We start from the raw sequence: 12,836 nt of genomic DNA on the forward strand, positions 1-12,836 counted from the left end.
ATATTATTGCAATCTTTTTTTCTCATCAGAACAATTTTTCATAGTTTGGTGACTTATCTGAAAAATTACAGTCATTTTTTTTTTACAGTCATATATTAGACATCATATTGTATGTGATAGATGACTATGTCATTTTGTCACTGACTAGCAATTCAGTGTCTTGTGACCCAAAGGAAAAAATGGAACTTCCTTTGGCCATTCTCGGTTTCTCGCTGTCAGTTGGTCGAAGTTTTTATTTTTTGAGCTGTGCTGTTGCTACCATGCCAGCTTCCAATTGTCTAAAACTCTTATATCTACTTTTATGGAGTGGGGAAATTGACTCAGAGCTTATATCTGGGAGTTGTATGTTTAGCTAAATGATATGAATTAAAATTGCTAACACTTATACAATAAAATTAATATTGTTTGTTTAAAATAAAATCTATATTCTTTGGGGGGGGGGCTTATTCTATAGTAATTGTAAGATTGCTCTGTACATTCAGAAATACTCAACAGTGAAAAGTTTCTATTGGCTTTGGCTTTGTGCTTTGACATGCAGTAATTAAGATTAAAACACCTGTCTCTTTTGAAGTAGCACATACATTATATTTGAATTATCATGAGAATATAAATGTAGCACAATATGCCAATACTTAAAATAAGTCATAAAAACAACACATATATTTATTGCATGCGTATGGAGTAATGAAGATAAAAGCAATGCATGCAGCAATTATGTCAGAGAAGAGTATTTTGTTTTCATATTTACACGTTTATATTATATTTAAAGATTATTACATTATTTTGTTTTCTGCACAATAAATGAGCAGATATGGAAACCTGTTACAAGTACTATCTTACAACATATACATGATGCTTGTTAAAAAAAAATTCTATAAGATTTTTTGTCAAACTGTACAATTATTGAAATTAATAAATAACAAAAACAATAATGTTCTCTACATTCTTGTTTTTAATTTCAAAAATATGTGATGAATTTAATGTGTTTGTTATAACATGCAAATGTTATTTAGAGGATAGATGTGACTACTTTTATGCTGTGTTCCTTTAGCGCCGATAACCCAGGGAACTGGAGTAAACTTCCCTATTGGAGAGCTTCCAAGTCAACCATACTATCATGATATGAACTCGGGTGTAAACTTACAAAGATCACTATCCTCTCCACCAACCAGGTGAGTTTATTACAAGAAGACCTAGTTGTTGATGTTTGATTACAGTCTTTCTCACTAAAGGTGATAGTACGGCAATATTGTGAGTATAATATTACTTTACTCTGTAGGCTTTAGCACATTATGTATATTATAGTGCTACTTCTTAATTAGTTAAATCTGTATAAATTAATATTACTGTACATACTTGTTCTTGGTAAATTAAAAATAAGGTATCATGACACTTTCTGTGAGATCCAACATCTGTTAATGAAATAGAGTTTTCAAATGTGAAGCCTTGTTATCAAAATGATGTGTATACCCTTGTTTAGCTCACATTTGGCTAAATTACAGGTAGTAATTTGGTATTGGAAAAAAGTTAAAAATCTTCACTCCTCCAAGAAACTGGATAATCTATACTTTCTTATTTGTCACATGTATATATCACCATTCTTCCAAGAAGCTAAAAGCTATGTATATGACTCCTTTGCATATTTATCACCACAACAATCTGTGAGGTTGTAAGATAGGAACTGGCCCAAAATCACACAAGATGCATCATGGCTGAATGTGTTTTAAAGTTTCATGACATGCTATACTGTGAGTGGGCAGTAGATTGGAATGATTTACTATGGATTGCTAAGGGTTTATGACCATAAATACTGTCTCTTGTATATTCACAGTAAGAGACCGAAAACTATATCCATAGATGAGAATATGGAACCAAGCCCAACAGGGGACTTTTATCCTTCCCCAAATTCACCAGCTGCTGGGAGTAGGCCATGGCATGAAAGAGATCAAGGTGAGTAAATCCAAGCTATTGAAAACTTCTTAACAGTGTATTCCAGTATGTATCTGCTCATAAGTAAGCACATTGATCCAACTGGATTTTATTACCAGGGAAGTTGTAAGATTGCAACCTTGTATTTTGATTTCTGTAAATTTCCTTTAAAACCTGATTATATTGGTGACTTGCAGTTTGAAAAAGAGAAGTAAAATTGAATAATTTTCCAAGAGGTTTCAGACTTTAAAAGTGATAGTCTTAATCCAATGTTAGCCATATTAAAAAAAGACTATTTGAAATCAATGAGTTTTAGCAACAATCTCTATTGTTGATTGAGCTCACTTTTCTCTTTACCAAAGTGTTTTTCACTGGAAATAAAACTCATCCCATAAGAAGTCACATGTATATATCACCTTTATTTCACCATTGGATTCATGGACTAACAGTAGCTAGACTCATAGATCACATAATTGTTTAGTTTATAAAAATGTATGTAAGGTTTCTTCCCACCAATTCTTGTGCCATTAATAGCAGTCTGGAATGAAAATATTAGTAAGGTACAGCTGGTTTGGTTAAGCAATACATGTTTTATTTCTTTATGGTGATTTTTGAAGTAAAGATTCAGAAGAAAATCCAGAAAAAAGAAGCCTAATTTATATTTTATGTCCCTTCACTTCTTGAACTTAGCAATTTGTATAGTCCTCAAATGATGTACTTCTCTGTCTATTTATAAACCAATGAAGATTCACTTTATCCATTGTCTGCTTAATAACTTCGAACCCTTACATGAAGTTCTTCATAATTTTGCTACTCATTATTCTGGCATTTTTACAGATATAAATAGAACATACCTTCTGCTTAGTTGCAAACATATATGATGATTGAGTCTGTCAACTGCTTCATATACTCTTTTTATGGAATATTTGAAATATGGTGTATTGGAGAATTTGAATAAATTCCATACTGATAGAAAGGTTTGCCCTGACCCTCATTCATAGCTAAGTGACAGTAGTAATTATAACTAAAATGTTGTGATGATATTGAAATCAATGGGCATGATTCAACTCTTTAAATAACATTTTCATGGACAAATTAAGCATATAAAATTAGAGGAAATAAAAATACTGTAGTGTTAACAGGATCATGTCCTACTATTTTATCTTATTTTAGCTGTACCCATGGAATTATATGTCCTTGTCTGCCATTTTAAGAATCTCTGTTAAGTTAAATGAAAGTACTTAGATTAATATAAGGTGCTTTTTGTTATACATGGCCTTTCTTTTTCTTAATCTTGATAGAAGTACCCATTCTCAGAAGTACCTATTTTCATTTCATAGATTGAACTCGTAATAGCTTGTCCAGTTCCTCATTAATGTTATAATTAAGACAGTTTCTAGTTCATTTATCAACATGAAAAGCCCATGTTATGTAACAAGATTTGTTTTGGATTTATAATAGTCATGAATGTTGGTATAATTTCTAAAGGAACTTTAAAAAAACTACATATGACTTCTACAATTCTTTAAAGAGAGCATTACAATATATGGTGCCAATGATAAAGGTCTATTAGCTTTTGTTTGCTTTTTTATATTTCAGTCCCTTGGATCATAGTCACTTTCCTCCTTTCTCTCCCTCCTTTTCAGACTGTTGAACCGAGCTTTATTTGGTTTCATTTCCACATCCTTTCCATTTGCCCTAAAATAATCAGTTATGATGCGGTTTTTACATTCTGTGATGAACTGTAAAGTTTGAAACTTTCCTTTAGTTATGTATAAATGTGTGAACACCGCCCCATTTCCATACACACACACACACACACACACACACACACACACTGCTGCTAAAGGAGCATTTGTGCATTGGTGATCTTATTATGAGTATTTTCTCAGACCTTACAAATAATATTCCAATAATATCCACTTGTTTTCATCAAGTGTAACAGTGGCTGAGTGTGATCTAACTTTGCCATTCTGGCGAAAGAGATGCTTTGTCTTTGGCCCTTCCAGACAGACCCTATATCTCAGGATCTGTTCCCAGGTTTTCTGCTTTAAACTGGATTATATGAGTCTGCATTGCCAGATAATCTAAGATAAACAGAAAACCAGGGATCAGATACTGGGATAAAGGGCGCATCTGGAAGGGCCATTGGAGACTTCCCCCATGGAGCTCCCTGGGGTCTTTCACGTTTTGCTCAGGAGGATAGGGAAACCCCCTGGCACACGTGACTGCGTGGTGTGGAGAGCTCTAGTGAGGAGGGAGGAGAAGTCTAAGTGTGTTACCAAAACTGCAGTGCAAGATTTAATAATGGCTTATATCAAAATCTCTCCATTATCCTAGACATTAGCACAGTTTCAGAAATTTATTGCTGAACCCAAGATTCTAGGAAATTTCACATTCATCTTTATCCAATCGCTACTCCATGTGCCAAGGAAAACAGGAAGAATTGGTACCAAATTTCATCAAAACCACCTCATTCTTAAATGTGGATGCTCATAAAGAACAATCTTAAGGTCCTTATCATGGTGGTCTCTGCATAGTTCTAGTTGTGGAGTGCAGAGTTCTGTGGTGCTTAAGCTTTGGTAACCTTCAGAACAAGAAAAAATGTGTCTGAATGTATTCATGAATATAACAGAGCAGGACTTTTAGGGGCTAGGGTTTATTAAAGTGTTTTGCTATCTCTATTTTTCTTCTTTCATGTTCTTTTTTTTTTTTGCTTCTCTATAGTTTAGTCTTTGTCTCTGATAATTAGTATTATAGTAATGCAAGTGTTTGTGCTGTTGCATAATTACTTGGAATTCTATTAGTTTTGCATTGCTATGCACTGGGCATGATTACTGAACTTGATTTCTTTGCTGCGTCTTTATTTAATTTTCAGTTATGTTTCTCACATCACTTTGCCTTTCTTAGAGCTAATGCATAGTTTTCCACTGGTGTGCTTCAGAAATGAGTACATCCTTCATTGTTGATTAGACTGTAGGATAGTACATCCTGAATTTGAAAGCACATGGATTTTAGACTATGTTAGAACAAAGGGTATTTGGATTAGATATTATGATTTACTTTTCAGGGGAAATGTGTATTATCAAAATAGGCTTTTCTGGGTCTCCAGAAATTAAGAGGCAGATGTCTGTGTTGCCATGATCAGACACATTTAAGGTCTGATTTTGTGTCAACCATAGTATCAACAAATATGGCTTTGATGTTCTGAGTTGGTAAGTACCAAGGGAGCTGACACAATTTGTTCCCAAGGATCATCATATCTCCAAGTTATCTTCTTACTAGTTACACATCTTTCAGTTTCAAGCTCTTCTCAGGTTCAGAGTTACTGAAATTTGTGGAGGCTTTGGTTCTGCTTTCCTCTAACTTCAGACATAAGGGTAGGAAGAAGCTCCACTTGCGAAGGGTTTCCATACAAGAGAACTTGATACCATCACAAAGGAGAAAGAAGAAATACAGTTGAACAAATATTGCTGCTTTCATAAGATTCTGAGACTAGTAGCAGAAGATGAGGTTGGTTTCAACCTCAGTTCGCATCCTCCAGTGCCATAAGAGTATGATCATGCAATAATGGCAGGCACAGCTTTTCTAGAAGGTTCCTGAAGCTCAAGAGCACCCGAGATCTTTGCTCCACAAGTATGAATATGCAGAACCACACTTATTGGTAAGTAATTTATTTTTAATTTTTATCACAATTTGAGAAGAGAGGGCTTTTAATGAATTTAAGAAATGTTTATCAGGGAGCTCATATATCCTAATAACAATCTCAGTTCCATGTGCTTAAACATCCCAAAATGCCTCCATATACATTTGGAGTGGGAGGTCAGCAGGCTCAGGGGATCATAAGATTTGAAGAAGTAGAAGAAACATTTAAAAGACATTCTAGTGCAGGAATTGCTAAAAAAACCGAAAGCAGTATAGAGTGAGTATGTTGACTGACTACTAAATGCTTACTGACTATTGTGAGAGAAAAAACAGAAAGGATAGAAAATGGCATTGCATTTCTCTCCCTCTCCCTCTCCCTCTCATTTTCACACACACCAATGTGTAACAGTTAAGTCAAAGCCTTTGGTTAACATGTTGGCACCTCTCTTAAGCATGATACCTCCTTCAGGAACACCTGTTAGCAGAGGGCAGCCGATATTATGTCTGTTAATTATTTCAGCATAATTTTCCTCTACTTGCTAATTTAGCTAATTGGCAACCTGGTTTGAAATAGTGTAGGTAAGACGTTATGGAAAAAATAGGGAACCCAGTATATGCATTCTTAATGAACTGGGGGGAAATAGAAGCTGTGCAAATCCATCAGAAATAGTTGGTAAGACAACCTCCAGAGCATAAGAATGTCACAGTAGTAGGCTATGAACCTCAGACTTAAGAGTAGGGTTTTCTTTTTGCCTTTTCTTTTCATGCAGCAAGGATTTATGCAGTTTTATCCAATTGTGTCTCTTTGAGACAAAAGTTCAACTAATACAGCTTGTCAAAGCATGATACACATTTTGGCCACCATCCCAGAAACTGTTTGGGGGAGGACTGAGGTTTCTGAAGTCCTTTATAAGGTGCCTGGAGTTTCAGATTAGGAATTCTGGCCTCCAGAGCCAGGCATGTTGTTCTCTGCCCCACCATGGTGATTTGCCAGAAAGGGGGAGCTGCATACTTGATATTTCTGCCATTGAGACACTACCCGCTTATACTTCATCTTCTAGTTCAGCAGTTACCAGGTGAAAGCATTGGAGCAATAAAATTCCCTGCCATTCTTTAAAGCCACAATGCTTGTGCTTGTTAGTTTGTCAGTGTAATTGTGAGTGCATCTACACTGTAGAATCAATGCATTTGATACTATTTTAACTAACTTCCATGGCTGAGTACTATGGATTCTTGGGATTTATAGTTGTGTGAGGCCCCATTACTGTTGGCAGAGAATATATTGTAATACTACAACTCCCACAATTCCCTATCATTGAGCCATAGCAGTTAAAGTGGTGCCAAACTGCATTTGTCTTACAGTGCAGATTTATCCTTACTCACACGAGTAAAAACCAAGCTGCTCTTCTATTTATTATCCATCTCTATTTGTTCACAGCTTGCTTTACTCCTGGACAGTTAGTCCCTACAACTGCAGGCAATCTCCAAGAAAGTCTCAAGCCATACAAGAAAGTGAAGTCACCACCAACATAGGCTGGGCCAGAAAGCTATACATAGTGAACAAATGACAAAGGCTTAGTGCATGCATAAAAGAGTTCCTTATACCTGAGAAGTTATTTGTATCTTAGTTGGACATGAATGTAATCCCCAAAGCTATGAAGTGCTAATGAAAAAGAATGGTCAGTCATGTTTAGTAATAGTCCTCATTGCAGCATTTCCTTTCCATTCTTATCCAGCTTCATGTAACTATGAAATGCTAATTGATGTCACTTGTGTGATTATAAGGCTTAATTTGTGTTATTTAAAGACAACAGTTGTCTCAGTGGAAAGAGGATATTGCTAAGAAATGGGGATAAGTTAAAACTATAATAAGATCCAGACATTGTTATTATTTGCGGGTTCTAAAAGTAGAAGTGACTTTCTTGTGAAAAGAATCCCTTTATTTTTAAATAAGAAGTAAAAAGCAAACATTTGTTTCTACAAGATGGCAATCATTTGTATTCTAGATTTCATCAACAATTTAAACTTGCTACCACAGGTAGAATAGAATATTTGCCCAAGAATAAAATAGCACCACATTTTTGGCTGAGTAGCAGCAAAACTTGATGTTGCGTATTCTAAAAAATTTAAAGCAAATAACATTTTATTTGTAATTTTGTATTAGTGTGTACAATTAAATACATTTTAATTTTACAGTTTCCTCGACATGTTCTGTTCCCCATGGTTCATCTGCATTCAACATCAACAAACAATTTGAACCACAGTTTACAATTAAAACAGAAGCTCTTGGATCTCCTTCACCTGTTCTTCATATCCCCCCTGGTGGACCTCCTTGCGATGAGGAACAAGTATTCCCTCCTGGATATCCTTCTTCTGGACCTTTGCCACCTTTTGCTATTTCTCCATCTTCTGGACTTGCTTTTTCTGGAATTCCTTTAATTACTGGTCCATCTCCTGATGGATCCTACCTACATAGACCTTCTTCTCACGGCTTCTCTAAAATGGATATCTTAATTTCTGAACTAAGAGAATTAAAAGAGGAGGTAGGTAGTGCCGTTCAGGAGCTGAGAACCATAACTGGTCAGTTGGGTCATTTGCTTGCCTACACAGGACAGAACTCGAAAGTAATTACTAAGTGACTTGTTGAAAATTGTATTATATTTATTATGAAGCAGCAGCATTTATCTATCAAATACATTTATTCTGCAAGAGTTAATCACAATGAATACCATTCAGCTGTACTATGGTACATTCACTTCTGTCAAAAGCATGACCACTTATTTTAAAAGAGTTAAATGTCTATATTATGCTCTCAACTTGTACTGCTGTAAATACTGTATTTAATATTTCACATTATATGCTAATAAATGTATACCTGCCCTATAAACGCTCTTTTATTGTGTTTATTTGAACTCTATTCAGAACTTTGCCTATCAAAAATACATTTATCTTCTTTTGTTCCATCAATATACTTAAAGTAACTGATAGTTGACATTGAAATACATTTCAGAGAAAATCTAGTGCTTGCAGTTTGTCTGTCTGATGCTCTTAGAAGTCGTATTTGTCAAAGACTGGTACTGTAGTATCAAGAGCATCTTAATAAGAATTTCCACATAAAACCCAATCTTTCTTTCATTGTTATTACTAGCAGAGTTCATGGTTGTTCCAGAGTATTAGAATTTAACCCTAAGGCCATTTTTATTGACTTAACATTCAAAGCTTTGGTGGTTGTCACTTTTAAATAGCTTTATTAAAATCTCAGATTCCCACATTTAACTTATCCAAAATTAATGACATTAGACTTGGTTGTGGAAATAATTGAGTAGGAGCTCATTTTAAAAAGTAATACATGCAGAATATATATGTAGGTAGTTTGTGCTCATGATTCAGATATAGGCACAATTACTGCTAAATTTCCTCTGGAAGGAATCAGAAAATATGCATTTATTTGGGAGAATAGGGGAAATCTAAACTGGGTTGAAGAGATTTTAAAAGAAAACATAAAAAGACCCTTTAATAAAAAATGCTTCGAGTCTTTGTAATCAGGAGCAGTTATTTTGTAATAACCCTGGGCTGGTTCGTGACCGCATCTCCCTCCATGAACCAGCCCAGGCCCTCTGATATTCTGGGGAGACGCTCCTTTTGCCCCTGCCAGTTTCACAAGCTCATCTTGTGGGCACAACAGACAGAAGTTTCTTCTCTGTCGCCCCCTGTCTCTAGAATTCATTACCTGGAGAGATTAAGAAAGCCCCTACCCTACAAACTTTTAAAAAGAACTTTAAAACCTGGCTCTTCAGCTGCGCCTTTGGTGAGTGGGTAGACAACCTCACACTATTGCTCAGCCTCAGCGTTTTTATCATTGGAGTACACGTCCCTCCCCTCATGGGAAAGCTTGGCTCCACAATCCCTGTTTTAATGAGCTCCCCTCCGTAAATAACCTGCTCCTCCTTTTATCGCACTTGAGTTTTTTAATCAAGTTTTTTAATCATTTTATTCTGCACATGTGACCCGTCCATTGTCACTGTGACTGTGTTTATTGTAATCTCATATTGTTAATATATTCATATGTTGTATGTAATTATGATGTTGTTGTTTGTTGCTTGTGCTTTTGGTTTTATTTTGTTGTAATTTGTTGTTTTGGCCTGGCCTCATTTAAGCCACCTCGAGTCCCCGTTGTGGGAGATGGTGGTTGGATATAAATAAAGATTATTATTATTATTATTATTATTATTATTATTATTATGAAACAAATCCTGATTTCACTCTCAGTTTATTGATGTGGGCTGAAATTATTAATTCACCCAGGACTATGTATACAAAAAGGGGGGGGGGGATATTCCATGTATCTCGTAGAAGCAGGAGTACAAGAAGTAAACATGGAAAACAGCTGTACTTATTTAGCCACATTTCGTGTTTATAATAAACACTGGTTAATCTGCCTGCCCATTATTTTAATGTTATTTTCTGTTTCTTACTTAAAACATATCGATGAAAAGAAGAGAAAACATGCTGGGAGGGTTGACAACATGTCTCGCCAAAAATAAAGACATGTGAAAATACATACATAGAGAAAAACCCGAGAAGGGAATAGTTTGAGTTCACAATCTGGGAGAGGTCATGTCCATACCATATAAAAACCAAGCATTAAGAGTTTGTGTCTTTAATCCTGACCATGTATCTCTCTATTGTATATGCCACAAACTCAAAAATGAAAATTGTTGTTGGAATTTCTTGTACAGTGTTCCTTCATTTATTGCAGGGGTTCCGTTCCAGGACCACCCACAATAAGTGAAAATCCATGAAGTAGGGACGCCATATTAGTTTTAATATTTATACATTATTTTATATATTATTTTGTTACTCACGCTTCTTTACCTGCCTCCCGGCCCATCCTAAGGGCATCTGCCTGCCTCCCTGGTCTTTGCAGACCCCTGCAGAGCCTCCGGAGCCATGCAGGCTGCAGCAGGCCAGGGAGACAGGCCTTCCCCTCCGCACCTCAGGCTGCTGCATTTCCGGGGTCTGTGGAGGCCAGGGAGGCAGGCCTTCCCTGATGCGCCTCAGGCCACTGCACTTCCGGGGCCCCTGGCCTCCACTGGAAATAAATAATTTATATTTTTTATTAATGTTTTCGAAAACCTGCAAAACAGCGGGTCCGCTAAAAGTGAACTGCAAAGTAGCAAGGGAACACTGTATATAAAGTTAAGACATATCTAGTTCTGAAGAGCAAGTCTTTTAGATATAGACCATCTAAGAAGTCATGTGTGGCTAGAAATCATGTGAATAATATATTCATATCAGGAAGAGTCAAGGAAACTTCATTGACTAGTTTAGTCCGGATGCAAGCATGAGCCCAAAGATAGTCAGGGCAGATATTATGCACTCTGTTTCTGCTTTGTTTTTAAAGCAGCATGCATTTCTCAGCTTGTAGTGTTGTCACTGTGAAGCTTGAGGAACAGAATATAATTTTTCTGTGTCTCTTGCTTCATTGGATTCAGTTGGGAGGTATCATTAATTATTATCATAAGTTCTGTCTTACACTCTTTGTGCCAAAGTTGCTGTTTTTTAAAAATCAAATTGTTTGTATTAAAATAAAACTATTTTATGCCTATCCTTTTCTTAATAGTTCTCGTGCTTATGTTGATTACTAGTGAAATAGGTAAGGCTTCCCAGGTACTGGTGGACTGAAATTGTTCCAAAATTTTCAGTTCATAAATATGTCAGAAACTCTCAGCTGAATGTTAGGAATTTGTGAGTGACTTTTAGTATTATTATCATATTTATTTACAACCCACTTTCTCTATCTACAAAAGAGACTCAAAAGTGGCTCTTTCAGTCCCATGGAGTATATCTTCATGAACATAGGTTGTGGTAGAGAGGGGAGACACCACCTGTTTAACTTTAAACTGATGTAATATTCATAACCAGATTTTACTGTGGGGATAATCATGTTGGTGAAAACAACATCAAATCCTGGTTTTGTGCACTAAACAAGCTGCCTAATACTATATCAAATCCTTGATCTATCCATCTAGTTTTATGTTATCTACTCCGACTGGCAATGGATTTCCATGTTCTCAGACAGAGAGATTTTCCAACTTTGCTACACAAGGGTGTAATCGCATATGGCAAGGAAGAACTGGGACCTGCTGGACCTTAAGGATAGGGGGTTACAGACTTTTCCTCATTTCCCTCTTTGGTAGGTAGGTAGATAGGTATGTAAATATACGTAGGCAGATTGATAGACAATTCAGGCAACAGCTGTTTTCTGGTAAGGGAAGCTGACAGTATGTGAGTTAAATGTCAGAAGAGGAAGAAGATAAATGTCACTCCATCACCCACATTTCCTTGATCTTTAGAAGAGCTGCAGGAGACTTCTAATTTATGGGGAATAGACAATCACCGCCCCTGAAAACATAATGCTTAAGAATCTCTCAGGTTATGACTAATATGGCCTTGAGATCCTGTAGCTGCATGTTCTGGAGAGTTGGATCTAGGCTTCCTGCATTCTCTCCCTTTTCTATATCCCTATCCAGTACAAATTCCTCAATCATTCTATTTCTATTACCCAGTTTTTAAAAAACATAAATGTGTCCTAAAGCATGCTATTTCTGAAACGTGGAATCTAGCAGAATAATCCATAAAAGGGACATTCCTGATTATTCATGACAGTCAACCTTACAGTACAACCCCCTTATCTACAAATCTGATATCCACAGTTTCCCATACCCACAGTCCAAAAATTCTCCCTGGAAGTGTTCTGGGCCTCTGTAAGTCTTCCAGTGTGACTCTATGGCATGTGTCTGGGCCATGAATAGTCATGTCTGCAGGTTCTGTCTATGGGAGGTCTTGAAATGTATCTCGTGCAGACACAAGGGTTGTACTGTAGATTCATTATTTATTAACAAGAAACATTCACTCTGGTTCTTAAAAAGATTTTATGCCATATGATTTTGCCAGACCAGAATCAAGACATTTGAGACAGTCAAATAGTATCATTGTCCTCAGTAGTGTAGGTAGGTATGCTTGTCTTAAAATCTGTATTCTTTTAATTTCTATATTGTTTTGATACTTCTGCAATTATCTTGAACTACAACTCTTGGAAATAACTGTCAGTATAATTTTTTTGTACAAGTAATGTTTCATATATTTTCTTACCTAAGTCCATATATGCAAAACATTTTTTTACAAATATTAAAGGAATATTAAAGGTCATTACTAAACAAGACATAGCCATAGAATGAAAGAGAAGTAGGTCTCCTTTT

The 12,836-nt window shown here is 36.0% G+C and overlaps 1 protein-coding gene across 13 annotated transcripts in view; it reads left to right on the forward strand.

Annotated features, from left to right (window-relative positions):
- The window catches only part of NFIB (nuclear factor I B), a 300,754-nt gene that overhangs the window by 245,685 nt on the left and 42,233 nt on the right, over nt 1-12,836 (forward strand). For all 13 annotated transcript variants that reach the window (XM_060762384.2, XM_060762385.2, XM_060762392.2 and 10 more), the window contains exons 5-6: nt 1,052-1,172; nt 1,832-1,950. In XM_060762384.2, the coding sequence (XP_060618367.1) occupies nt 1,052-1,172; nt 1,832-1,950 (240 nt within the window). The remainder of the gene's footprint in view (nt 1-1,051; nt 1,173-1,831; nt 1,951-12,836) is intronic.

Source organism: Anolis sagrei, chromosome 2 (assembly GCF_037176765.1).
Source record: "Anolis sagrei isolate rAnoSag1 chromosome 2, rAnoSag1.mat, whole genome shotgun sequence".
Lineage (NCBI taxonomy): Eukaryota > Metazoa > Chordata > Lepidosauria > Squamata > Dactyloidae > Anolis > Anolis sagrei.